Below are 27,370 nucleotides of genomic sequence, written 5' to 3'. Positions count from 1 at the left end.
CCTGCAGTTAAAAATTATAATATGCAAAAAAGAAAACAACTATAGCATTGCTCTTCGCCGAGGTGAAACCTCTTTAATCGAAGAGCAAGGATAAGTACTTACCTAAAATTGATGAGAGAAAAAAAATTTTAAAAGATGACAACTAATTATAAAAATTGAAATACCTATCGACATATTATTATCATATCGTGTATGTACATGTGTTTGGTATATATTATACAATATGTCTTGTGCAAATTACATTCTGATGTCTGCTTACGTGCATTATTATCGTAATAATATTATAGGTATTATTACCTTACTACCGTTACCAACTAACAGTGCATCGAGCATATTATATTGATATTCCGCACGCCACGACTTGTTACACTATACATTATTATTGATATTAATAATAATAATAATAATAATAATAATAATAATAATAATAATAATATCATATTAGCATTAACATACGCGATTCAAGATCGTCGGAAAAACAAACCACCGATTTTCGGTCGCGTGCGGGCGTGATGGTACCTGTAATAGTGCTGCAGGTTGGGACGAAATTGGGAATTTATACGGAGTGTCCCGCGAGGATTTACCCATTGCGATATCTCACGAATTAATGGAGATATCAAAATGCTTGTTTTGTTTAAGACTCACTGGAATAAGAACTATGATTATTTCATTTTTTAATTTATTTTAATGTTTAGGTTAAAAATGTAAAAAATTAATTGTTTTATTTAATTGTTTCTCAAAAAATTTAAGACAACTATTTTGTGGAGTTTATTTTTTTGAAAATATTGACGTTTCAAAATTTTATCTTCATCCATTTTTTGATTTTTAATATTTTTTCTAGTTTTGAAGAAATAAAATATGATTATAACTAGGCACACTGAAATCGTGTTCAACCGGCCATACGAGCTCGCAAGCGGTGCGGCGTTTCACATATTTGATAACACTATGGTGTTAAATAACTCGCAATTTTTCTCGAAACTAAATAAAAATCAGGAAATTAATGAAAATTCAATTTTGAAACGTCAATATTTTCAGGAAAATAAACTCTACAAAATGGCTATGCTGAATGTTTTTGGAAATAATTAAATTAAAAAATATATCTTTAACTTTTTACCAAAACATTAAAATCAATTAAAACATGAAATAATTGTAGTCCTTATCTCTGTGAATCTTATAGAAACCAAAATTTCGATATCTTTATTATTTCGTGAGATATTGCAATGGATAAATCCTTACAGGGCGCCCTGTATATTATACCACCACGGTAACTCAATATGTCCTGCGAAATACCCCACCTTAGGTATTATATTACATACATATTATAATATTGTATTGAGACCGCATTATTATTATTACTGTACACATTAATAATATTGCATTTTCGGTCTGCGAAAACGTGTAGTGTGTGTGTGTGTTTCACTCTCCTTCGCTGCATCTCTCTCGTTCGACTTATCTCCTTTCCCTCCTCCTTTGGTCAACCTTATTTTTCTCCGATTCTTCATGTATTCATATAATATTATAGTATTCATGCACACGTTCATATTATGAATACGACATACGCACAAGACACACGAGACTTACTCTTCGCAGTAACTGTTAATAAATAACCAATACACGCTATAGACTATATTATTATTATTATTATTATTATTATCGTAATAGTCAAATCGCGCGCTTGCGCACATAGTTACCTATAATACCTCTCCTCTCCTCTAACCGGTGGCGAAACGGTTCTCTTGCTCCGATACCGCAATATATATATATATATATATACGCTCTCCGCGGAAGCCGACAAGCCACCGCCGCGCTGGACCGCTGGGAATATTTAATTAACGAAACGCAACCTTTTATTATGGATTCCCATAAATGTTCGTATATAGGGTATAGTATACCTCCGTATAAAACCAAACGCGCCCGGCCCGTTGTTATTAATTTCGCCGGAGGCACACTTAATTCCCGTGGTTCTTTTGTCCGCCCACCCACCCACTTCGCCGTGCCTATTTATAATCCGGTCGCAAACGATCGTAATTTCAGAGAACTAAAAGGAAAAAACTAATAATTCACCGAACATAAATTGTAACTTACAAAGCCAATCGTCCAATAATATTATTATTACCATCGTAAAATTATGTCTTCATTATACAGAGATACAAAGATGTATGATAATATAAATTATTTATATATTTTTTTTTGAGTAAAAGTTCTTTCGACAACGTCTACCCTTGATTCTAAACATATACTCGTTACACGCGTGTTTCCTTATTTCCTGCAGTTTGGCTGCAATCAATTGTGTAAGTATTTTCATCATGCCTTCGTCTTTATTCCAAATTTTTCTATTTAACAATAAATATTTGAATAGTTAAACAATTTTATAAATCATCTAAGACGGTTCGTTCAAGAATATCGTGGAACAACACTAGACTTAATTGTCTAACTCTAGAAACCAGAAACATTTTTTTTTTTTGCGAATTATATACATCAGAATGAACTTTTACTACATTATTCCACACAAATAAGCTTATAATTAAATTACTAGGATTTCATGATTCTAAAATTCTTAGGATTCAAGGATTGTGTGCCCATTTTCAAACTTGTAGTAATAATCGTATATTTACTACTTGACAGGTTTAATCTTTAATAGTCGGATAAATTGACCAACTGGATGTCATTGTTGATCCTTCATGTCAAGATCGTAGTGCGATAAAAATTTAAATCCAAAATTAGTTCAACTTAACTTAGTTCTTGAAAATCTGACAAATTATATAAAAGGTTTTAACCTTTTATTACATACAAGTGTACAATTAATAGTTATTTTAAAAGGTTTTATATTATTATGTTTGTATAGCACATAATTTTTACGTTCTTTATCCAATTACTCGCGGTTTGAAATTCGGTTTTTGTTTGATAATTATTTCCTTCTAAGTTAGTGCAACAATTGTTAATGCACTTATATGTTTACTAGCGGATTGCCGTGTATAATGATTCACTAATATATCTTTTGACCAAATTCCCTGGAGCAAATTAAAAATCACATTTGGGCCTACAACATAACACTACGCAAGTGAGCATTTAAATTTAACTATATTGTATGTATTAACTTACAAAAAATTTACTCAGAATTAATATTTATGCTAAAAAAAAAATAAAGAACGGTTCAAACGTGGAAAATCGTATGAATAAAATTATTCGCTATAATATATAGTATTTTGTGTTTTTTAGAGAACAATAAAATAAGGTGGGTCATATTTCTTACCATCGGTGTATAATATAATATGTGGCCCCACAAAATAGGTTTAAAAAATTGGAAATTATTATGTATTTTCTTAATATCTCAAACTGTGATTTTTTTTTTCAATGATAAATACGAACATATTTATATTAGTAAATTTAAATAACATAAGATAGAAAAATACAGAAAAAAATGTAAATATGATATATGGTTAAGATGAATGTTGTACAAAGATGGTCGTATTTATAAAAATAACTTTTACAAAGTGTATAAATCATATTTTATTACTGTTCACCGTTCATCTAAAAGTTGGCAATTTTTCATTTTTTACACGAAAACTTTTAGACTGTTTTTAGACCAAACAAATTGAAATCCTCTCTTAATTTTACAATATATTTCTTGGTACAACTTTAAAGAAAAAAAGACTGCGGCCTCATTTTTTTCACACTTGAAACATTTTCCACCGTCGTCATATGTATATACAAACAAACAAAATGTGTCATTTTAAAAACATATTTATTTAAACACTCCAACTGTAACGTATTATAACTTGTTTTTTATTCTGTTGGTCGTACAACACCTGAAAACAATCAATTTTATTTTTCATAATAATCTAGAGGAACCAGTTACAATGTTACGTCGAGAATAATAATAAATATATACTTTTGTCGTCCTTAAGTTGTGGCTAAACTCTTCATAGCTTTATCATCGTGATAATTGTATTATTTCATTATAATAAAAGTATGAGGTTAAAATAGTTAAATGCATGAGCCTATTTTATTTGAATGAAGAAAGAATTTAAGTTACTTAAATGATTTATTTTGATGCTATAATTTAGATATATTTAGTCTTAAGAATCCACATGATGCTTATTAATTATTCGTATTCGTTTTTATGACGAAGAAATTACGACCAGAATTAAAATATTTATTTTTTGGGCAATAAAAAAAGTTAGTAGGTATTATAATATAAAGCTTATAAGAGAGTCTTTTTAAGGAACTTATTTTATAAGTAATACTATATAAACAATAAAATATATATGCCTGTGCTGATAATTAGCGACAAAAGATTAAATCTAGTTTAAATAGAAAGAATGGTATAATCATTTAATATCACGTTTATATTGGAGGATTCGACTTAATGGTGGAATTTTCACACCAATATAAGAAACGTGGTAATATTTTGGAATTCGATTTAAACCGAACGTTGGACCGCTGCAATAATATTATATGCTATTTAATAGGGTGTGTCCCTTATCCCGCTGTGCAATAATTTAATACAATATTTCTGCTCGTATAAACACTTCAGTCGGTCTGCTCCGGGGCACAAAATTCGTTCTATAGAGAGTAAAATAAAGGTAAAATATTATGTAAATCTTTGGGTATCTAAATCATACCACATCTGATTGCAACAATAGAATATACACGCATACATTATACTATGTGTTTATATATATATATATATATATATATATATGTACCTATATTTTGTATATATACCGGAAACAATAAAATGTTTAACAAATGCGGAGTAAATCTACTTTCAGGACCGTACTCAGGTTTCTGTAAAAAAAATCAATGATTTAATTTACTTTACATATTTTAACACACTCAATGAAATACTGTATAAATTATTAGGTAGAACGTAGTGAAAATCTATAAACCGACGCTCAAGCACATACACTCACAAAGCATACATACGCCTTTTTTGTGTATTGGTAAGACGCTAATCTGACACGTCTTACCTACTGTCACTTTACACAACCAACACAACTCACATCTGTTTGATTCGAAATATCTGAAGTATTAACAGATTAAAAAAAAAAATCACTATATTTTAGTAAATTATTTATTCATTTCATTTCAACAAATACTATAGTAAAAACAGTGACAAAAATTACACCAAAATATTATACAATCATTTTACAATATCAAAACAAATAATTCAATATATTATAAAATATATAAATAACTATGTTTAATGTTGGACAATTGGAACTTAAGTACCAATTTAAGAAGCCACTGTATATTTTTCGGTACCTACCTCAAAAGTACGACAGATAAAATATGGACCTCTTTTATTTTTATTCCATACTTTTTTTTCTGTCTGTATTCAATTAGGAATGACATTCGTTAGAAATGCTAACAATAGTTTTGTTTTGTTATGCATCCGCAGTTTTCTTAAGGGTCATTGCACGTAAAGGAGGGTAGGGATAATTAGTCGCTTCCTAGTGAAAAAAATCTACGTACTTATACGTAGACATAGTTTAATTTTAAAAATAATAATACAAAATATGTATTTTTTTTTATAAATTTGCACGGAAATAAAATTGCCGTCACAGAAACAACTCATTTGGAGCTACATTTAAAGTGTGCATTTTTTTCCGTTTCAAATACTAAAGAAAAAACTTTAAATGTTTTTTTTCTTCAATTTTAATAGAAGAAACAAGGTATAATAAATGAACAACAAATCAATCTATGATGGATGAAGCAAAAATAGTTTTAAACTATTCATGTTGTATCATTTTATTTTTATTATTTATCCTCATCAGTCGCCTAATATTATTAATCACTAAGTTTTTTAAAAATATATTCATTTGTATAAGATAAAAATCAATAAACTTAAACAGATGAATATATTTTTATACCTAACCTAAACTATACAAAAAAACTCATAAATAATATCTTATATTAATTAATCACTCAAAAAAAAAAATTATCATTTAAAACAACAACTTGAATGTCAGAAAATAGCTAAACTCAGTTATACTTTATTTTTATGTACAATAATATATTAATATTGCACAATGCAGTGTGTACTAACTTTCTAAGTCGTGGGATAATCAAATTTTAGAGTTTTCGTTGTCAATCGATGGTTAAACAAATTTTCAATTCATAAATTATGTGATAGTAACATAAATAACAACTATGGTTTAATTTCGTACTAGATATTACATTGACAAAGTTTTTAATATTAAAAGGTGAATAGTTAAAAATTAATTGATAATATTGTAAAAATATTTTTTATTTTAAATTTTCTTGGATCTATGTAGGACTGTAGGTATTTTGTCATAGATAAAATATTTCCAAAGAATAAACCACTTAATGTGATCCACTCTATGTGCATATCTGTTGCTTCTCGAACAATAATTTCAAATATCACAAATTGATTAATCGTTTTATACCTGAAGTTTTTTTCTCTAACTGTGTATACCATTATTCAATTCCGTAAATGTATACCCACATATTTTTTTAGATTCTGAACGAAGTGATGAATGTATTGATTTTACAATGATGTGTTTTTTTTTTTTTATGTCTGTGTACAGCATAACTAGTCGAAATAATGCTTCGATTTCAAACTTTGGGGGTGGTTTCCGATGTAAAATTGAAGATCCTTGGTGCATTATACAGGTCAAAAGTAAACATTTTCCAATAGTTTTCAAAAAAATCGAGAAAAACCAAAAAAAAATGACAGAAAAACGGGAATTTTTACGCAAAATCAGTTTTCGACCAAATCATCGATTTTTTTATATGGTTGTAACTAAAAAACTAATCACTTGAAATACTTGAAATTTTCACCAAATATTAATATAAGTGATATCTATATACAGTTTAATTTTTAAAAATTTTCGACTTTTTTGAGTTTTTTATAGAACACTGAAATTTTCGATTTTTTTGAGAATTTTTTTTTGAAGTGTCGGTAAAAAAATTTTGGACGACCAAAAAAACTTGAAAATTTAATACAAGGTTCCTTATGAGTTGTTCTTATTGTAGCTAAAAAAAAATTAAAAATCGTAAGTCACAATTTTTTTTTATAAGCGTTTATAGTTCAAAATCTTACGAAATCTGTCGAAAACGCGAAAATTTGCAAGTAATTTTGAAGTTGAAAATTCATAAAATTGTTTGCGTTTATAACTAAGGATTAAAAATACAGCACTAAGTTCTCCATAAGTTTTGCTTCAAGTAGCTATAGATAAAATTCGAAGCATCATTATAGGAAAAATTTTAAGTGCGTTTGAATTTTAAATTTTTACGAAATAGCGTAACGATAACGATTTATCCTGAAACGATTTTAAATATTTGTTATTATTCAAAATGTATAAGTCCTAGGTACTTGAAAATTTTACCAGTTATTAAGATTGGAATTTTCTTTACATGATTTAATTTTCAAAATATTTTGACTTTTTTTGAGATATTTATAGACCACTGAAATTTTCAATTTTTCTGAAAAATTTTTTTTGAAGTGTCGATAAAAATTTTTTGGCCCAATCAAAATACTTGAAAATTTAATACAAAGTTCCCCATAAGTTATTCTTATAGTGATTAAAAAATTATAAGAATACATAGGCACAATTTTTTTTTATAAGCGTTTATTGTTCAAATTTTTACGACATCTGTAGAAAATGCGAAAATTTGCAAGTAATTATGAAGCTGAAAAATCATAAAAATGTTTGTGTTTATGACTAAAGATTAAGAATACAACACTAAGTTTTCCATAAGTTTTCCTTCAAGTAGCTATAGAGAAATCTCGAAGCGTCATTATAGGAAAAATTTGAGATGCGTTTGAATTTTAAATTTTTACGAAATAGCGTTCCGATAACGATTTATCCTGAAACGATTTAAAATATTTGTTAGTATTCAAGAAGTATAAGTCGTAGATACGTGAAAATTTTATCAGTTATTTAGTTTGGCATTTTCTTTACATGATTTAATTTTAAAAATATTTTGACTTTTTTTGAGATATTTATAGACAACTGAAATTTTCAATTTTTCTGAAAAATTGTTTTGAAGGGTTGATAAAATTTTTTTGGCCATATCAAAATACATGAAAATTGAATACAAAGTTCCTCATTAGTTATTCTTATAGTAATTAAAAATTTATAAAAATACATAGGCATAATTTTATTTTATTAGCATTTGAAGTTCAAATATTGACTTAATACATAAAAATTACGGCAATGTTCAAATTATCTTAGATAGAAATTCATAAAAGTTTTTTTTTTAATTCTAAGATTTGAAAATTTAATACAAGGCTCCTGTCATATTTTTACAATAGCAGTTGAAAAATAAAAGAAATATATAGGCCCAATTTTTTTTTACATGCATTCAAATTTTAATTTTGACAACATGCGTACAAATCACGAAAATTCGTAAATTATTTTATCCTAGAAATTAATAAAAAATTTTCCTTTTATATCTAAGATTTGAAAATTTAATACCAGGTTCCTAAAATATTTTTACAAAATTTGAAGCGTCATTATAGGAAAAATGTTTTGAGTGGTCAAGTTTTAAATTTTTATGAAATCGCGTAATGATAACGATTTATCCTCAAACCAGGTATTCGTATATATAAGGTATTATGAATTATGATAACTACATGATAACTACATTAATCGATTAACCATGCCTTATGCAAAATGCGTCTTAATTGAAAAATAAAATATTTGTTTCAAAATAGAATATATGACAATATTTAAATATAATATATCCTAGACTGACAAATCATCTCCGTTCAGAATCGTTTTTCGTATACAATGATACCTATCATTGCATTCAAATTTAATCCCATCCATTAACAGTAACCTACTGTACAGCAAAGCGACATCCACGACTTACCCGCTTTTTTTTTGTTTTTCTCGATTTTTTTGAAAACTGTTGAAAAATGTTTACTTTTGACCTCTATAATGCACCAAGGATCTTCAATTTTACATCGGAAACCACCCCTAAAGTTTGAAATCGAAGCATTATTTCGACTAGTTATGCTGTACACAGACACACAAAAAAAAAACACACATTGTTAAATCAATACAATCATCACTTCGTTCAGAATCTAAAACATAATTTGGTATGATACTTAAAATATGAGTTTGTAGAAAAAATATCGTTGGCACATTGTTGCTGCATAATGCACATCCATAGCGAGGCGAAGAGAGAGTGACACGATATGATATTATGGCGATGCTATCGTCACAAAACCGACCAGAGGAGGAAAACATATATATAGATGAATGCAATATGTAGATTACGTGTATGTGTGAGTGTGGGGGCGTAATTTAGACTGTTACACACAGTTTTCAATTAATTATTCAATTTATAAATCTGTTTATTTCTCTACGTGTGTGTCAGGAACTGCAATATTAAATTATCATTTAAAAAACATTAAAGATCAGAGCTTTCAAAACCGTCCAGGCCGTGATGTCGAGAGAAATGTGAGAGAAACGACTATGAAGATTATAAACGTATTTTTGGATACGGCAAATCTCCACCGTCGTCACCGCCGCCTCACCAGTTTGTTTTATTATTTGTTGTAAGAAGCTTTTCTGCTTTTGTTATTCTACTTGTTTTGCGAAGTTTAATTAACTTTCTACGGTACACAAAAGCACACGTCGCGCAAGGGTGGTGTGCTCTCGGAATATCAACTCAGTCACGGTGGGGTGCGTAGAGTAGTAAAATTATAAGCTCTAGGCACTGTGTACACTGTACATACGACTCAAGTGTACTTTTAAAAATATATCCATAATATGTTTGAATTCCACTGGGGTATAGTCTTGGTATATGTTGTTTGTTTTGTTGTCGTGCTCTTTCAGAGGTTCTGTCCAAAAATCAGATCTATACACTTTGACATTAACAAAAGCTTTGGTCCATAGTTCGACCCTGTAATCTGTATATATATTGTTCAAATAAGTGAATATTTGTGTGGGGTGTGTGTGTTTGTTGGTTTGCTTGTGAGTATGTGCGGGTACAGGTGGATGAGTGGGGGGAAGGGTATCAGTGAGTGTAAGCGTGTTTATAACCGAATATGGGAATCGCATGGGTACACGAGAACCATAGTTCGAGATTATCACGTAATGATAATGCATTCCGAACTATTTTATACAGTTATCCGAAATCTCACTAACATTGGTAAATGTTTTTGGGGTACATCTTCCCAGAGAACACTATTCAGAGTAATTTCAAAGATATGAGAATTGAAGTAAGTTTGACTTAAACTACCTAGGTCTCTATGTTTTTTTACAACCACCAAACACTTGCAACTAAACATAAACAACTAACAAAGATTAGTGTACCTTTTCGGAATAATAACTCGATTTATTAGAATTAGTGATTTAATGGAAATAAATTTAACCTATTGTGTAGATAGAAGGAGACCAAAAAACATTGAAGTAAATTGTTTTACCAATAACGCTTCAATAATATTATTATATTCTGCTGAAAATTATCTACCTATCATTTGTTCACTCGTCGTATGTAATTTAACGAACATAGACTGAAATATACCATGGCAAATAAATTATGACTGTAAGAAGTGAATATTAAATCTGAACATATTATATAAATTCATAAACGACTAAGACAAATTTCATATTTTTTTTTCACACAAAATTGAATTCAAATCATCTCTCAACCATTCAAATATTAAAAAAAAAAAAAAACAAGAAGTTGGCTATGCAATTATTAATTCAATATTAATTAAACGATGATGAACAACAAGCTCCGTAAAAATCTCAATAACTCGTCAACCTTTTCATTTTAAATTTTTCTAATGTTATTATTGTTGTTGTGTTTACAGTCATTATTTTAATACGAGCATATTTGTTTGTATTGTATGAGTGACCGAAAAAAAACCTGCATCGATGAATTTTGTTTCTCGTGTTCCGTTTTCGACGTCCTACTATTAAAATTAGCTCGTAAAACCAACAGACATGTTTGAAGGACGTGAAAATAGAATGAAAAGCGGTAACAAAATTTAAATGGCTCTTCATTCACAATATTATATCCTTCATTTTATGGCTCTTTCCGTACGAAATATATTTACGATTTAATAATATCATAAGTAAATATAAATATTTTATTCGTATTAACGGATTAGTCGGGTATCGTTGGTGTAGAATTAATTATATAACAGTTTATGAGTTACGGGCGTAGAACGATATTGAAACTACTGCAATGACTGTTATCGGGAGAAATTTAAATTTTATTAACACTTATATTACTCAACCGAATCACCTTCAAGTTAATAAACAGTAGTAGATAATTGGTAATTGGTAAGAAAAAAACTAAAGAAAATGTTAGGATTTCAGTCATAGTCATCGTCTGTTGAAATCAGCGCTATCAAAAGTTTAAAAGTTTTAACTGAACCCGATGACGTTCGATGCACACGCGATACGCGAAATGTGTTATGGTGTATTACCATGTACCGTTTTTCAACTTTTGAAGTTTAAACTAGATGGTCAGTATGCATTCAAGCGATCGAAAGACCCAATTTATTTATTATTTTCCGTTACTCAAATTAGTGTCACGGCGAGTATAAGTGGAATCAAGTGTTTTGCGTGGTGGACAAACATGATACATAATATAGCTATAATTATTAACAACGAGCTCATTAAAAACTAATCTTAAAAAATGTTGTCCGAAATGCTGTCAGACGTTGACGACGATGTTCATGACGAGTCGGCTAGCATAGTATATAAATATATTATATCAACGATTTTTTCCGCATTCAATACGACAAGGGAGTTATTTGATTACTGAAACCAATAATAACAAATTATATTATTATTTATAAATAAATGCAACTTTAAAAGTAACTTTTAGGATGAACAAAATACCGTTTTTATTTTTACTTTTTAACGTGGAGTCGTTGGTTTTAAAACCTTGGAAATCGAAATTATATTAATATAATGTGTTTGATTCGGTATTTCGATCGTAAAACTTGGATTGCTCAGGGTTCTAGATAAACAGCTACAAAATATAAACACATATCGACTACCACCTTATCGTTGGCTTATTATCCGGTCTGATTAACCAAAACCTTGTTTGTAATATTGTTACTGGTGGTGAAATATGGCTTAAAATACGTAACTCGGTACACGCAAAAGCGCCATATAAGAGGAAAAACCTCATCGAATGGTAATGCACTCTACAGGTTTCAATATTTTATTTTTTCTACAATATATTATGCATTTCGACTGTGGGACTTGCGTTTTTTTTCTTCGATCACATTAATGGCAATAGTAAAATATGGTAATGTCTTTTAACCCTATATTATATAATATTAAAGAACACTCTTTTAACTCAAAAATGCTATACCTGATTATAAAATATAAAAATTTTCATATAATCCGGTAGGTCGTCTATAATGCGTACCTAATTAAATTCATAATTTTGATATATTTTTTTTGATTCCTGTTGTAAGCTAAAATTTTTTATTTATAATTTAAACAGTTATTTGATGTATAATAATTTGTATACGATATGATTTAGTCATCTCTTTAAATGTTAATTTAACGATAATTTTGTTTTTACTTACTTTACACTTATATCCTTTGGAGTTTTATACATATATTTGTTTATTTAATTGAATGCATAATAATATACAAATAATAGTAGCTTGCGTACCCAACGATAATCAATGACCGTATTTTATACTGGCGGTGAGCAAAGTTTCCTGATTAATCATTTAAATGTTTCAGTTCAATGACAGCTTTAAACATACAATATATTAGATATCTACAATTTTTATATGATTATATTAGATGTAAGAAATATAATTCTGTACATGCACTTGTAGTTATATTATGAAACAAATTTTTACTAAGATTTTTCCCTTAAGCAAAGTAATTTTAAAAAAAAAACATGCAAATTTATTTGCTCATTGAAGATGATTATTATTAATAAATTGTATTAATATAATAATATATTGTAATACATTACATACCTATAAACTGTTCAAATGAGTTTGAAAAGCATTCATCATCCAATTATTTAGATTTATAATTCTCGCAACGATTTTATAGTTAAAAAATAACTACAATGTTGAAAAATTAATATCATCCAAAAGTTCGATATTTTTCCCGAAATCATTAATATGAGTATTTTTATGATAAAATATTATTTTTAGATTTCTTTTAATAACATTAGACAATTTATCGTTTTTTTCATCATTCATTAATCATTAAACATTGTAATTAATTAATTTTAGAAATCATTTCTCATTAATTATATTTATGAACAATTATAATTTTGGAAAAATTTTATAAATATTCTAATTTTAATTTTTGAAGAAAATTTCGAATAATAATACCAAATCAAAAGTAATTGTTTAGTATTGTATCGTTTTTTCTAGTCATATTGATACCAATCAACGTTGTTGCAGTTAATTACACACAGATTTTTTACGATTATTTTCATCTATATCCAACAGTCAGAACCACTGAAATAAATTAAATAAAAATCGAACAAAATGTTCTATAATATTAATATAAGACCTACCCATTAAGTTTTAATCTTATAACCAACGAAAGTATAATAATTATGATAATACAATACATATTTTTTTTTAAATATTAATATTCTAGTGCACATAAATTCATTGCTACATTGAACAGTTTTTTCAAACTACTTGAGAGCACAAGTCACGATCATATCTAGTTATGATCTAGTAAAACTTTAAGAAAAATAATATTTAAGATTTTATTTATATACATAAATCCTTCCACTCCATCGAATAACTCAATTTTACCATCAACTATACAGATGATTTTAAAAACAACAATAAGAACCACTGACCCTTTTTTTTATACAACGGAGCAATAAAATGTTTAATCTGTTTATGGCTAAGATTTGCAGAGCGTTACAAGGAAGGGTCAAAGGAAGTTTATACTCATTTTCTATTACGGTTCTCGACAAATTTCAGTTGCCACATAAAACTGAAACACCAAATGTAATTTTTTTTCTTGACCGTGCTGTTACAAACAACATTTATACTGCGAAAAAAAAAGTAGAAATAATTAAATCCACAAAACAATTTAAGTCACCAGGAAGTTTGAATATATGTGTACACCGTATATACATACATATATATATATAAACATACTGCATATAATATTATAGTATTGGTCTGACGAAAAAATAATTTGAACATATACTTAGCTTTTTTATAGTTGAAATTATGTTTATAGAAATATAATGAGAAAATAATACATCACAAATAAAATGCATTTATATTATGCTTTATTGATAGATTTTTAATATAGCTTACTATATATTTATATATAATAAAGTATCTACTATCCATGCGTTATTACAGAAATTCAAAACGTATATTATAACAATGTGATAATACAAATATAATTGCATACTCGAATATTCATAATATGATGGTATCCAAAAAAACTGTAATCACAATACATATATTTATATTATTGTTTAAGCATCGTTAACAGATCACACACTAATAATACGAATTGGAATTAATATAAGCTTAATGACTCGATTTTCTGATAATACCTATTGTTTTAACATTTTGCGAAGTTAAAAAGTAAGTAGATAATAAGATACATCAGAACTTGGGAACAAGGTAACTGTTTTGAAAAAGGTATCCTGAAAGTAAAACACATTGTTGTAAAATCGCTTACTGTCAATAAATAAATATCGGTAAGTATGTTGACTGATAATTTTCATATAACTCTACCTGGTGGCTGGTACCTAGGTACATCTAATAATTAATTACTACTAATAGAAACTATAAAACATCAATAAATTCACATTAACAGAAAATAGCCAGTTTTTTAAATTTGAGCTGAATCCCTAATTTCACATATTAAGAAAAATAGAAAAAAATTTAATATTTTTTTTAAAAGATATTAACTACTATAGATTTATATTAATGCATCATTTGATGGTAAAGTACGATTTCAATGTATGCAAGCACCTTTATACTTGAATGTAGAAATAATGAATATTAACTAATACTAATACTACCTACTAATGAATATCTTTGATTGTATTTCTGAGGCAATTATATTACATGTAATAATGTGATGTACCGAATTATATCATATTTTTTATTTTTCAATACTCAATTTCCATTAATCTTAAAATAAAAGTATTTTTTTAGGCTTTTTTAAAACTAAAATATTCCGCTTATTGCTTGCAAATCTAAAAGATTTCATTAAAATTCATTTAAAAAATTGGAGAAATTTGTTTAGAAAATATAATCTGGTGAAATGTCTTAATATCAACCTAACTGTACCTTGAAACTAAAACAACTAAAATGGTGTAGTGATGCATAATAATATTCAGACTACAAGTAAGTATACGTACAACATATATTAATTATATTATGTATACAGTATAATTATGTAACAATACAATTTTTAATTTTTCTTCAAAAAAACTCGAAAATCGACTGAGATAGCTAGTGTCAAGTATAAAGCGTACAAAGTTTAGTGTCACGTAATAATAATAATATTATGTCAACTGCACGAAAATATACACAACGCTATGGTAGAGTGATTTTTTTCTTTACTTGGAAAACAACAACAGCGAGCGCGTGCGAGTTTACACAAATGACACTTGTATAGCAGCAGCAGTTGTACGCCTCAGGCCAGACGCGATTCAATTCAGTGCCGATTGTCGTTTTCGCACATACCATACACATTATAATATATATCGTACGGTTCCGTATCATTGTCCGACTTCACGCGTCGCATCGAAGATCAAGACCCGACCTTATATCGTAATACGATAGTCGTCATGTCGTTCATCATGTACCACGTCGCGTTCGCGTCCCTGGCGTTCGTGGCGGACATATCGGTAGCGGACATATCGGTAACGGAATATCCGGACGAATCCCTCCAGTACCTAAACAATGTGAAACATGCGACAAAGACGCACCACGACGACGTAGAGTTCCTGCAAAATGTAATAAAACTGGACTTCCTCTGGTGGCCGATACTCAACGAGATGGTGAAGATTAAAAAGCCGAAGGTGTACTTCAACCAATATTTGAAACCGGAAAACGAAGAAATCGAGCATCACCAAAATCAAGTTTTACGGCCGTTTGTCTTCATTTCTGACTTGATAAAAACGAATACGTTCACAGGTTGTGACGTCCGCTTTGCGATGGACGCTATTAAGTCCGCGATGGCGTGTTCGATGCTCAAACACATCTCGATGCAGGCGCTCATGTATCATACTTTGAATTCTAATTTTAGTGATGACATAATACCCGATGGTGAGAAAATATTGTTTCTTGACTGGCTGATAAACATGGTCGAATTGGCTTTGAAAACATTGATTTCGGTGGTCCATACTCATGATCCGCAGCAGCCGATTACCCGAGCTTACCTGCTCCTCATTGAGATGTCACGTAAATTGTTAGGCAACACGAATCCCGATTTCAAAACCAAAGACTTACCGGAAATCAGCTCATATATGTACGAAGAAATCGTTAGGACGTGCGCGGCGCCTACTGACCACAAAGGTTATTACAAATCATTGGTCGTCAATTTTAATAGAGACAAAATGGTCGAAGACCTGAAGAAACATCGCACAAAGATCACTGAAACCTTGAAAAAAGTCATTGAAATACATCGTATTGAAACAATGCGCATGTATGAAGGAGATATAATCATCAACGAAGACATAAATTATGAAAATATTACTGAACTTGGAGATGATGTACTGAAAAAAGCCATGATCGCAAACTACTTTCAAATGATCTTTTTATACTTGAACTTGCCCATACAAACCTTGAAAGATTCCCAGTGGAAGGAAATTTATAATAAGATAATCTTAGATCCCCTGCCTGATGAATAGCGTCGGGACTGTAATCACTAAGAGTGTAATATTTTATGTTATAATAACGCTATTAACTATTGATTTTAAAAAGTTTGTAATTGAAATGACTTGACAATAAATTATACATAATAATTTAAACTCGTGTATAATTAATATATACTATGCAATATAATATCATTCCTATAATGCTTATACATAATTATATAAATTTATTCAAATATATATAATACTATGTTAATAGTATATACAATAATTTAATGTTTAAACTAACCGAAGAAATTTTATGCTTTGATTGAATTTCTTACACTTAGTTAACTTAAGCTTGAAGATGGTTTTCAATTTTTACACCAATAATTTGTTCAAACTTAGTTTTTTTCAGTAATGTTTTACCTACTTGCAGTAAATGTTTATATTTTTTTAATTTTCAATATATATTTATTTATGAAATATTATTTACTCTTAATTGCTTAAGTGATAATCAAACTTTCAAACTTGGATTATTAACCAAAATTAGTGAAAACTATTTTTTTCACGCCAAATAATATATAATATATTCGAAATTAAAGAAGAATTACGTTTTTTATTGTGTTTATCTGTTATCACGTTTTAGAGCTAAAAATATTCTTCAATATTTAATTTTGAGATTCTAGTAGCAAAATTTATCTAGTTCATAGTTTGTAAGGTTAAAAATAAAAATCGGACTATATGATTTATGAGCCTTTTAATTTTGGTTACATTGTGTGGTACCTAATGTTCAAGCAGGTCATCCTTCACTGTTGTCAGCTAAAAAGGTAAAACAACTATTTGGTTACCTGATCAATGTTACTCCTAAAATCCACATAATTGTTTGAACTCGGATAGGATCACTCGAAACCTCATATTACACATTAGATGAGAGTTCCACGATTTTTTAGTTTTTTAATTGCATTTTTAATGGTTTTATAAATTTCATAATACCTATATATATTTTATATTTATCATTTCAATGATTATAATATATGTAGTTACTATAAATACATAAATATCATTTTTATTATCATTAATATTTGATTTTTACAGCTATTTTTGCATCTTGTATGTTTTTCGAAATTTTCTAATGGATTTTGAAATACCTGAGTCTTATAATGCAGGGTCCCTATTATTTTTTAACTATTTTATAATTTTCATATTATTGTACTTGCCGCAGCAAGCCGGTATAATTTACAGACACGGAATGTTTCTGAAATGACGACTTAGACATTAACATTTCAGTGAGAAATGGTCAAATCCTCGAAATACGCCCTTTATATACAATACATGTCCACAATAATAATAATATAAAATTCAACTTCTGTCTCGTTTTGTTGCAGTGGGAAGAACCGACCCTTGTCGGATGGTGAAGTGCTCGCATGGTCAGCGGTGCATCGTGGACAAGGCAACTGCCCAAGCTCGCTGTGTGTGCTCCGAGGAAACAAAATGTCAAGGTGATGATAGCGGAGACGGTGCCGGTGGACCAGTCTGCGGCAACGACTGGAGAGACTACCCAAGCGCGTGTCACGTCAGAAAAGCGTCGTGTACGACGGGTCGGAGCATAGCGGTCAAATACAGAGGGCTGTGTGGTACGTAGAATGTCGATAATAATATTATTACGGATATTATTTATTTTTCATAATTACGTTTTCCGATCGAGTCAGTAACAAAATGTACCGGTTAGGTTATAATAACTGCAAAAACTACCTAAAATGTTTAAATACACGAAAGTGTATGCTGTACGTTATATGAACTAACTGCGTTACACTAAAACTAGGAATAATATATTTAATGGTATTGGCAATATAAACAATTGAAAAAGGCATTCACATTTAATAGATCTAGTATAACGACGAGTGATGCTGTCACCCATGAATCGTTTGAAGTGTAATATATGCTATATACCTAGTATAAAATATAATTTATTATATAGTAGGTATTGAATTACATGTCAGCAATCCATATCGAGACAAGTTAGTAATGAAATTGCCTATAGTTGTATTGTATTATAATTTATAGATACGCCTTATATACTGGATCCAAAGTGATCCAACTCTATAAACTATAATTCTTCATCTGTCTAAATCTAAAACTTCCGAAGCAACTATAGACTTAAACAAACTATAAATTATTTGCTGTATTATAATGCAATTTATAAATTACAATAGCTATAATGTAGCTAAAATTTGATAGTAATATTTTAAATCCCAAAATGTCGGGTAATTATTTTTTGCCACCTTTAGGGATTTTAACATCGCCGCCGTCTAACGATATCATCTTTTTCAGATCCGTGTGACTATATATCGTGTGAAGAACCCCAAGTATGTCGTTTGGACTACGAGAGACGTGCCAGGTGTGTATGCTCGGAATTTTGCGGCGAAGACTTCATTCCGGTGTGCGGATCCGACGGCCGGACTTATACGAACGAATGCTTTTTACGACGACAAGCATGTCGGATGATACCAGGTCTGAGAATCGTCTTCCACGGCCAATGTAACCAAGGTAAATAAAATCCGCTATAGATTTAAGCCTGTGGTTCATATAATATTATACACAGTGATAAAATATTGATACTACTAGTGATAGAATACCATGATCCAGACGTTCTCAAACTTTTCAAGCAGCCCCCCCCCCTTAGTCAACCACAGATGTGAGTCTTTCTTCATACAAATAATTTTAATAGTGATTATTATCACGCAAATTTCATATATCTTTTTGTGTCCTAACAATACAATGTTTATTTTATTTTATTATTATTATTTGTATCCTATCCCATATAGTTTGTTATTATTTACATGTTTAAATTTGTTTCTCTACTTTGTCATACGCCTTATAATACAATGTTGATTTTTTAAATTTTCTCCCCCCCCCCCGGTAAAGTTTAATGATCCCCCTCACAACACATTTTGAGAACTTCTGCCATAGTCCATAGTATTATACAACGTACTATTTCTAGTACTGACAGATCCGAGCGTTTGACTTCATGTCGGTTGTATATAAGAGATACGACAATTTCATTCATACAATTACCGCTCATATTTTTGCATTTTTACTTTTAAAGACGTGCGCTTTTCCGGATTTATTCACGATTCGAATAAAAGATTTATCTTTAAAGGTTCAACGGAAAAACCACTGTCCACACTTCGATTTTTGGTCTGCTGTATAAGAAACTATAATTCCTTGTACCTAGATATAACAATGATATACAGAATTATGAGAAATGATGTATGTCACAATGACAATCGATAATCGATTTTGTAACGCAATACTTTGACAACGGCATATTAACATAATGTATAATACGTGCACTTATATCTCCATAATTTTTCTAATATATATTATGTTCAAAACCCTTTACTCGGAACTTGGACCTCTTCCCTCGCCAATATTGTCTGTCTAACTGTCTTCGAAAGGATAATTTAGAAAATCACATCTCCCTACCATAACATGTAAAATTGGATTTTTTTTCATAATTTTTCGCGTAGACTTTACAAAAAATTCTATTAAATTAAATTAATGACGCTACCAATAATAACACGATGACCTCCTTTCCAGGTGTAAACCCGTGTCAGAACTTCACATGTTGGGAAGGATCGCATTGCGCGATCGATCGTCTGGGCATTGCCGAGTGCCGTTGTCCTGAGCCCACACTTTGCGAAACGTCCGTGAGACCAGTTTGTGGTACAGATGGTTATACTTACGAATCCAAATGCCTCTTGGAACGGATCAGTTGCAGCAAGAGGTCCGGCGTTAAGGTTGCATACGATGGACATTGTGGTAAGAATACGTATGAGTTAGCTTAGGTTAGGTTAAGTTTTTTGTAAAAATATTCAGTTTGATATAGTTTGAAATACCAGGGGAAATATCACTTGTATAACAATAAATTTTAGCAGCAAAATAAAATTGATAATTTTTGTTGTGTTACTGTCGAAATTTATTAGACATTTAATACATTTACAGACAATTATTAATTTTTATCCATTCTGAAACAAACTATGTTTACGAAAATTGAGGCATAAATAAAATAAAATAAATTAAATTAAATAAATTCCATTTTCAAACATTTAATGTTTAAATAAACAGAGTCAAATGGCAAAGATATTATTGTACCTCATAAAACTTTGTGATATACTAATAATTACTCCGCTCGTATAGACTCTCGGCGCTTGTCAATAACAAAAAGAAAAGGAAATATTCATCAATATTCCATGTTAATTATTTACAAAACTATATGATTGAAAACGTTTTGTGCTATAGACTATAATATAGAACATGACATTTTTATGGCAAATATGTAGAAATTTAAAAAAGAATGGTAAAATGGTAATATAATTAAAAATACATTTTATCAAATTCAGAAACATTGACAAAGGAAATTATAGTAATATAGTGTATCATACAAAATGCTATGCCTGTATAGTGTATAGCTAGTATAGGGTTCCGAAGTGGCTTCAAACTTCAATGATAAGTAATAACTAATATAGCCAATAAATATTAAAATATGTATAATAACATAACATAGTGATTGTGATTGAGATTCACATTGCTCCAAACAAAAAATATTTATAGTCGAAAATTTTTGGTCGAAACCCAATGACATTTTCCTAATTTTAGTATGCAATATTATACAGTGATATTCATTAACTCATTTCAATTATTTATCTTTAACTTTAGTTTGATTATTGTATGACATTGAAGTAAAAATACAAACCTAACTAGTAACTGTAATTACTAATTACATACACTATAAATTGGTATCGTACTTTTTTTTTGTATTTAAAAATTAGGTAATTTGTTAATTTATTATTTTTTATTATACCAATGAAGTTAATTTTTTTTTTTATATTAATATAAGATATAATATTGATTTTAGTATTATGTATTATGTTTCTGTATTAAGGTTGTGAAGAATAAAATACTATTTATATACCTAATAATACATTAATAATTACGTGATCTACATTTCTAATAAAAAATACTCAAAAAATTATTTTTTTAATGGCCCATGATAACGTTATAAAAGATGTATATAAAAAGAAGCTTCCTAAGTAAATATTTAGCTTACCTATAGTTAAAAAATACAAACTGGAACTATGAATTTAAGTTTAAAATTCCACAACATAACGTGATCTGTATTGACTATGAGTTAAAACATAAATATAATTTTAATAATTTTTGTATTTCGATAGTCACCGCGTTCAATAACACGATGGTACAGAAAGCTTATGTAAAAACAGGACAAGCTAGTTAAGAATATTTTTAATTTAAAATAATTTTTTTTAAAACTAATTTTATGTTACACCAGAAAATTAAATAAAAAATGTGTTTCTTAAAAATACATTTGCTATAAAAATAAACAATATAATATGTGAAATGAAATATATTACTTAAGATATTATCTCACACATTATAGTGTTATAGTGTCCTCCCATAGTGAGTGAAGTTGATCAATTTTAAAGATTCTCTCTCTCACACACACACACACACACTCATACAATTTCTATTTCCATCTATACGACTGATGTTGCTTATGTTTATTTGCACAGGGGACGCAAATCCGTGCAACGGATACTTGTGTAACTCTGGGGCTACTTGTAAAGTGAGAGACGGAAAAGCAGCATGTGAATGTCCTTTATGTTCCGAACACCACGAGCCCGTGTGCGGCACCGACGGTAACACGTATAGTAACGAATGCAAGTTGAAGTACCACAGCTGTCAGCAGAAGCAAATAATCGGAGTATCTCACAGCGGAGCATGTAGTAAGATGATATTATTAAACCAACACACATATCATATAGATACACACTAATTTATTGTACACCACATCCACGACTCGCCGGTATTTTATTCCAACAACGTTATGCTTTTCAGACGATTGTACGAAAATGAATTGTCAGTTTCACTCGGTTTGCGAAAGCGATGGAATGGAGGCAAAGTGCGTTTGCCCGGTATTCAAATGTGCAAACGTAAGAATTCGAGTACATAATACTATGATATTGCTCATCATATTGTATGCATATTATAAATATATATTCATTTATTTTATTAAATATTATATACTTAATGCTAAATAATTAAATATTGACAAAAATATTACACGTAGGATATCACAAATTCATCAGAGCTGGTTAACTGGATCATTATAGATTTGTAGTCATATAGCATAATGTGCTGGTGACAACTTGACGGATAATTTGTTTTAATATTTACGTGATAAATGTGCGAGGTGGCATAACATATTGTATTATATCTGTAATCCAATATTGCAAACATTGCAATATCTTGTCTTCTTTGTTTTATTTTCAGTCAATAACAAATTATTACTAACATAACCTTCCGCTTGATCATTTAAAAAAAAAACTTATTTCAAATTATATTTTCTCGTGTTACTGCAATACTAAGGGGTAAGTCTAAATTAACTGCGATAGATTCGCTTCCATCTGTGTCTTATTTCGTTCTTGTCACATACGATTTCAATCAATATTTGTAAACAAAGATGTGAACATTTCATTTCCAAATCCTAGCGCTAATTTTGACTGTGCAATTACTTCGAAACTATATTATTTAGTATATATAAGACTATCTCTGATAACTTGTTATAAATTCTGTCTTATGATCTTGTTCTAGAAATTTTATTATATTTCGTTATACAATACGTAATTATCTGTAATTTATGTAGTACATTTTAAATATTACATTACGTACTTAATAGTTTCATACAATTTCTATAAAAAAAATATAAGTCAAGTTAACTTGTTAGATTAATCAAAATCATTTTTTTTTAATCTTTTCCTGAATGAAAATTAATCAAATATATAATATTGAGCTCTACTTTTTAACTTTTATTCTTTCTATGAGTTTCTACAATTAATTTACTAAACATGACTTTTTTTATTTCATATACACTTTTTCATTATTACTTTATTTTATAATCTACATTACCGTTCCTATTTATACATTTTTACATGTAATAAAATTAATAATTATTGAATTTGCAAAAATTATTATTGCAGTAACGTTTATGGCTTTCGTCAAATTTCATTTCATTTAAATAAATCCTTTTATTACAATGGATTATAAAGTTTTAGTATTCCCGGTTACTCTACTGGTTCTGCCCAATACAATTAATAGTCCAAAACCGTATTTGTTATTGCGTTCTATACCTATATACCTACTCTATTTTAATTTTTACAATATTGAATATTATATAATATACCAACTTAAAACCAATAACAAAATAATTATTTCAATGTTATATGTTCACTCGGTCCAACTAATTTTGTCCCAGGAAAAAATTCTTCCACATTTAGTTTTTATAGATTGTAATATTTTATAAAATATTATATAAATTATAGAAGGGATAATGAAATTTATTTTAAAATTAATTAAAAACATCGAATGTAACTAGACGCGTGCGTGTGAGGATAAGAAACAGCTAGTTGATAAATGGTGAGATTGTGAAAATAATTGATTGTTAAAAATGAGATGACTAGACCTGCAGTTACATACTATCTAAAAGCATAAAACCAGTATATAAAGTAACGACGGTTTTCGAATTCATTTTCTAAAACCATTTGAAACCTCCACCAGTTAATTAGAACGAACTATAATTTATGTACCCAGGCAAGCGGTAAAGTTTGCGGTACCGACGGTATTACGTACACAGACCTTTGTCATCTACAAAACGCTAGTTGTGCAACAAGGAAGAAAATATTCGCTGCTTACGCGGGTGAATGCGGTACGTTGATTAATTCACTAGTTTTCAACTGTTTACCTCAAAATCACACGCATTAAATGATTTTAGGGTCGTGTCACGATCAGAAATGCAACTGTCCCGAAACATGCGTGGACACGAAATCAAAAGAACCCGTCTGCGGATCCGACTTGATCACCTACAACAGCGAATGCGAACTGCTTCAACAGTCGTGCGTCAAAAACGGAACTCACAATTTGACGATTCTATTCTACGGCGACTGTAAAGAATCTTCATCCATAAGTAATATCGATCGTTCACGTCATCGTCGGCCGTTCAACGTGGATACACCATTAATGCAAACGTTTTATGAAAATGTATACTTTCAGGTAAAATTTTAAAACCTCATGGTTCGGTAGAAAACAGCGTCTACGGTAACAGCAACGACGTGTGCAAAGATATTAAATGCGACTACGACGCCACATGCGAAGTCGGGCCCGATGGTTTTCCAAGGTGTTCGTGTATATTTAACTGTTCAACTGACGCTTCACCCGTTTGCGCGTCGGATGTGCGTACTTACAATTCGCTGTGTTTAATGAAAATGGAAGGATGTCAAAGGCAACAAGAACTCCGATTAAGGCCCATGGAATTGTGCCAAGGTATATGTCGTCCACACATATTATGTATTATCGTACATTTGTATTGCTCTAGTATTGACTTTTCGGTTTAAAGGTATGGAAGTTAAACCTTGTAACGGTAAGAAACCACTGATGAACCATTTAAATGGAAAAGAATTAGACTGTGGTCACGGTCCCGATAGGCAAGATTGCCCATCGAACAGTTATTGTCATCAAACATCTAGGTTTGCCAAGTGCTGTAATAAATCTGATCGAGGTAATAATACACTAAAAATTATATTTTCAACATCATATTTTACGTAGTATAATTTCAATACATAAATGTATAAATGGACTGTTTGATGATTTATTTAGATACAACAATCGTTTCGGATAATTGTCAAAATTCGTCTTATGGTTGTTGTCCTGATAAAAAGACACCAGCAAAAGGACCAAACAACCTAGATTGTCCTGTGTTATGCAATTGCAATAAATTAGGTGAACGTTACTGTTTAAAATCATGATAATAATAATATAACCTAAATATTAATTTCAATTTTTATTTTAGGATCGATATCAGAAGAGTGTGTCGAGAAAAAATGCTTGTGCAAATCTGGAGTTGGTGGAGAAAGATGTGATCGATGTGAACCCGGATATTGGGGGTTACCAAAAATATCATCTAATCATCAAGGGTGCATGCGTAAGTTGTTTTTAAATTGGATAATAGAATATTTAATGAATAAAAGCTATTACAGCTTGTGGTTGTTCTCTGCTGGGTTCAGTTCGAGATGACTGTGAGCAAATGACCGGACGTTGCGTTTGTAAGCCAGGTGCTATAGGACCAAAGTGCAATAAATGTGAAGATAGTTCAAAAATTTTAAATCCTGCTGGATGTGTTTCACGTATGTATGCCATTCTTAATTTTAATCAAATATAAAACTTGATTCATTACTAATTGAAAACAAAGTTCTAATAAATAAAATGTTGTTTTGATTTCGGATAAAAAATTTACCTATACAATATGCACAAATTCATGCAATTTTTATTTTATCCTGCATAGTTACAACATATATAAATGCGTATGTTTAATATTTCATACTATAACGATTAAACGATGTATACGTGGCCGTACGTATATTTCAAAATGCAGCGCGTTATTTTATAATAACAAAATGATTATTCGGCTATGTATTGTTATTGTTATTCTATCGACAAACATTTGAATCTCTAGCTGACATGGCGATGCAAAATTTAACGTCTTGTAGTCAAGTTGTTTGTTATTATGGCGGTGTGTGCGAGATGAACAACGACAAACCGTCATGTGTATGTCGGGCAACATGTGCCGAGGATGCAATACGTACAACTGTAAGTATGATAATATTATGAATTCATTACAATAGAAAATATAATATCATTTAAATCCAATATTTAGTTGGTGTGTGGCAGTGATGGGCAAACGTATAGTTCCGAGTGTCAACTGAAACTGTACGCGTGTCGCTATCAAAAAGACATAGTCGTCAAGTCACACACATCGTGTAAAGGTCAGTAGCCAATCACTATAACCAACCATAAAGTAATGAGAATAATTAGACGAATCGGTTTTCTCATTAACAAATTTGCGGTGGTTGCGCAGATGAAAATCTCATACCCGGTACGGAAGGTCCAAAATTCACTGAACCCCAAGACATAGCCATATCGAAGTCAACGCGGCATCTGTTATTTTCCGAACTGCCGAATTTCATTTACAACACATCCGGCGGGTACGAGGTCGATATCATCCCCGAGGTCCAAGACCTTACAGGGAGAACGACATCGGAATCTACCGAACGGGAAATGTCACTCTGTAACCCAAATCCGTGTCAGAACGGCGGTGAATGTGAGAAACTAGATTCCGGTGGTTTCCAGTGCCAATGTCCCACCACGCACAGTGGCACCGTTTGTTCCAATCCGGAGGAAATTAAAGGTAAACCTCCGCAACACACGAAACGTTTGAACGATTAAATGCTCGACGTACCTACATTTTCAGAACACAAATCGGCTGCGTTCAACGGACATTCGTACGTTCAATTGAAAAAATTGAAAGCATACCACAGGTTTAGTTTGGAAATGGAATTCAAAAGCTTTTCGGACGACGGAATTCTGTTGTACGACCAACAACAACCAGACGGATCTGGAGATTTCATATCGATAGCAATTGTCAATAAGTAATTTTTACATTTATTTTGTGACTAATATAGTA

General features: G+C 30.0%; 2 protein-coding genes across 2 annotated transcripts in view; both read left to right on the top strand.

Moving 5' to 3' along the window:
* The window catches only part of LOC107166027 (agrin-like), a 196,823-nt gene that overhangs the window by 165,295 nt on the left and 4,158 nt on the right, over positions 1-27,370 (top strand). The window contains exons 4-19 of the mRNA XM_089228706.1: positions 18,162-18,410; positions 19,108-19,323; positions 20,377-20,598; positions 22,368-22,580; positions 22,693-22,787; positions 24,445-24,559; positions 24,626-24,817; positions 24,904-25,173; positions 25,247-25,408; positions 25,507-25,629; positions 25,700-25,831; positions 25,887-26,033; positions 26,363-26,496; positions 26,564-26,672; positions 26,765-27,094; positions 27,158-27,335. Coding sequence (XP_089084832.1) covers positions 18,162-18,410; positions 19,108-19,323; positions 20,377-20,598; positions 22,368-22,580; positions 22,693-22,787; positions 24,445-24,559; positions 24,626-24,817; positions 24,904-25,173; positions 25,247-25,408; positions 25,507-25,629; positions 25,700-25,831; positions 25,887-26,033; positions 26,363-26,496; positions 26,564-26,672; positions 26,765-27,094; positions 27,158-27,335 — 2,887 coding nt within the window. The remainder of the gene's footprint in view (positions 1-18,161; positions 18,411-19,107; positions 19,324-20,376; positions 20,599-22,367; positions 22,581-22,692; positions 22,788-24,444; positions 24,560-24,625; positions 24,818-24,903; positions 25,174-25,246; positions 25,409-25,506; positions 25,630-25,699; positions 25,832-25,886; positions 26,034-26,362; positions 26,497-26,563; positions 26,673-26,764; positions 27,095-27,157; positions 27,336-27,370) is intronic.
* On the top strand, positions 15,591-16,950 carry LOC107166029 (uncharacterized). Its single transcript, XM_015514515.2, has one exon. The coding sequence runs from the start codon at positions 15,766-15,768 to the stop codon at positions 16,828-16,830; it is 1,065 nt and encodes a 354-aa protein (XP_015370001.2). The 5' UTR covers positions 15,591-15,765; the 3' UTR covers positions 16,831-16,950.

The sequence above is a fragment of the Diuraphis noxia genome, unplaced genomic scaffold, assembly GCF_037042655.1.
Source record: "Diuraphis noxia isolate RWA-SAM2 unplaced genomic scaffold, SU_Dnox_SAM2 contig0005, whole genome shotgun sequence".
NCBI classification, from domain to species: Eukaryota; Metazoa; Arthropoda; class Insecta; order Hemiptera; family Aphididae; genus Diuraphis; species Diuraphis noxia.
The sequence above is the reverse complement of the archived record's forward strand: the minus strand, read 5'-3'. Positions and strand labels throughout refer to the sequence as shown.

Bases quoted from the DNA above. Each gene is read 5' to 3' on its own strand.
- LOC107166029 (XM_015514515.2), top strand. From the start codon at position 15,766: ATGTCGTTCATCATGTACCACGTCGCGTTCGCGTCCCTGGCGTTCGTG.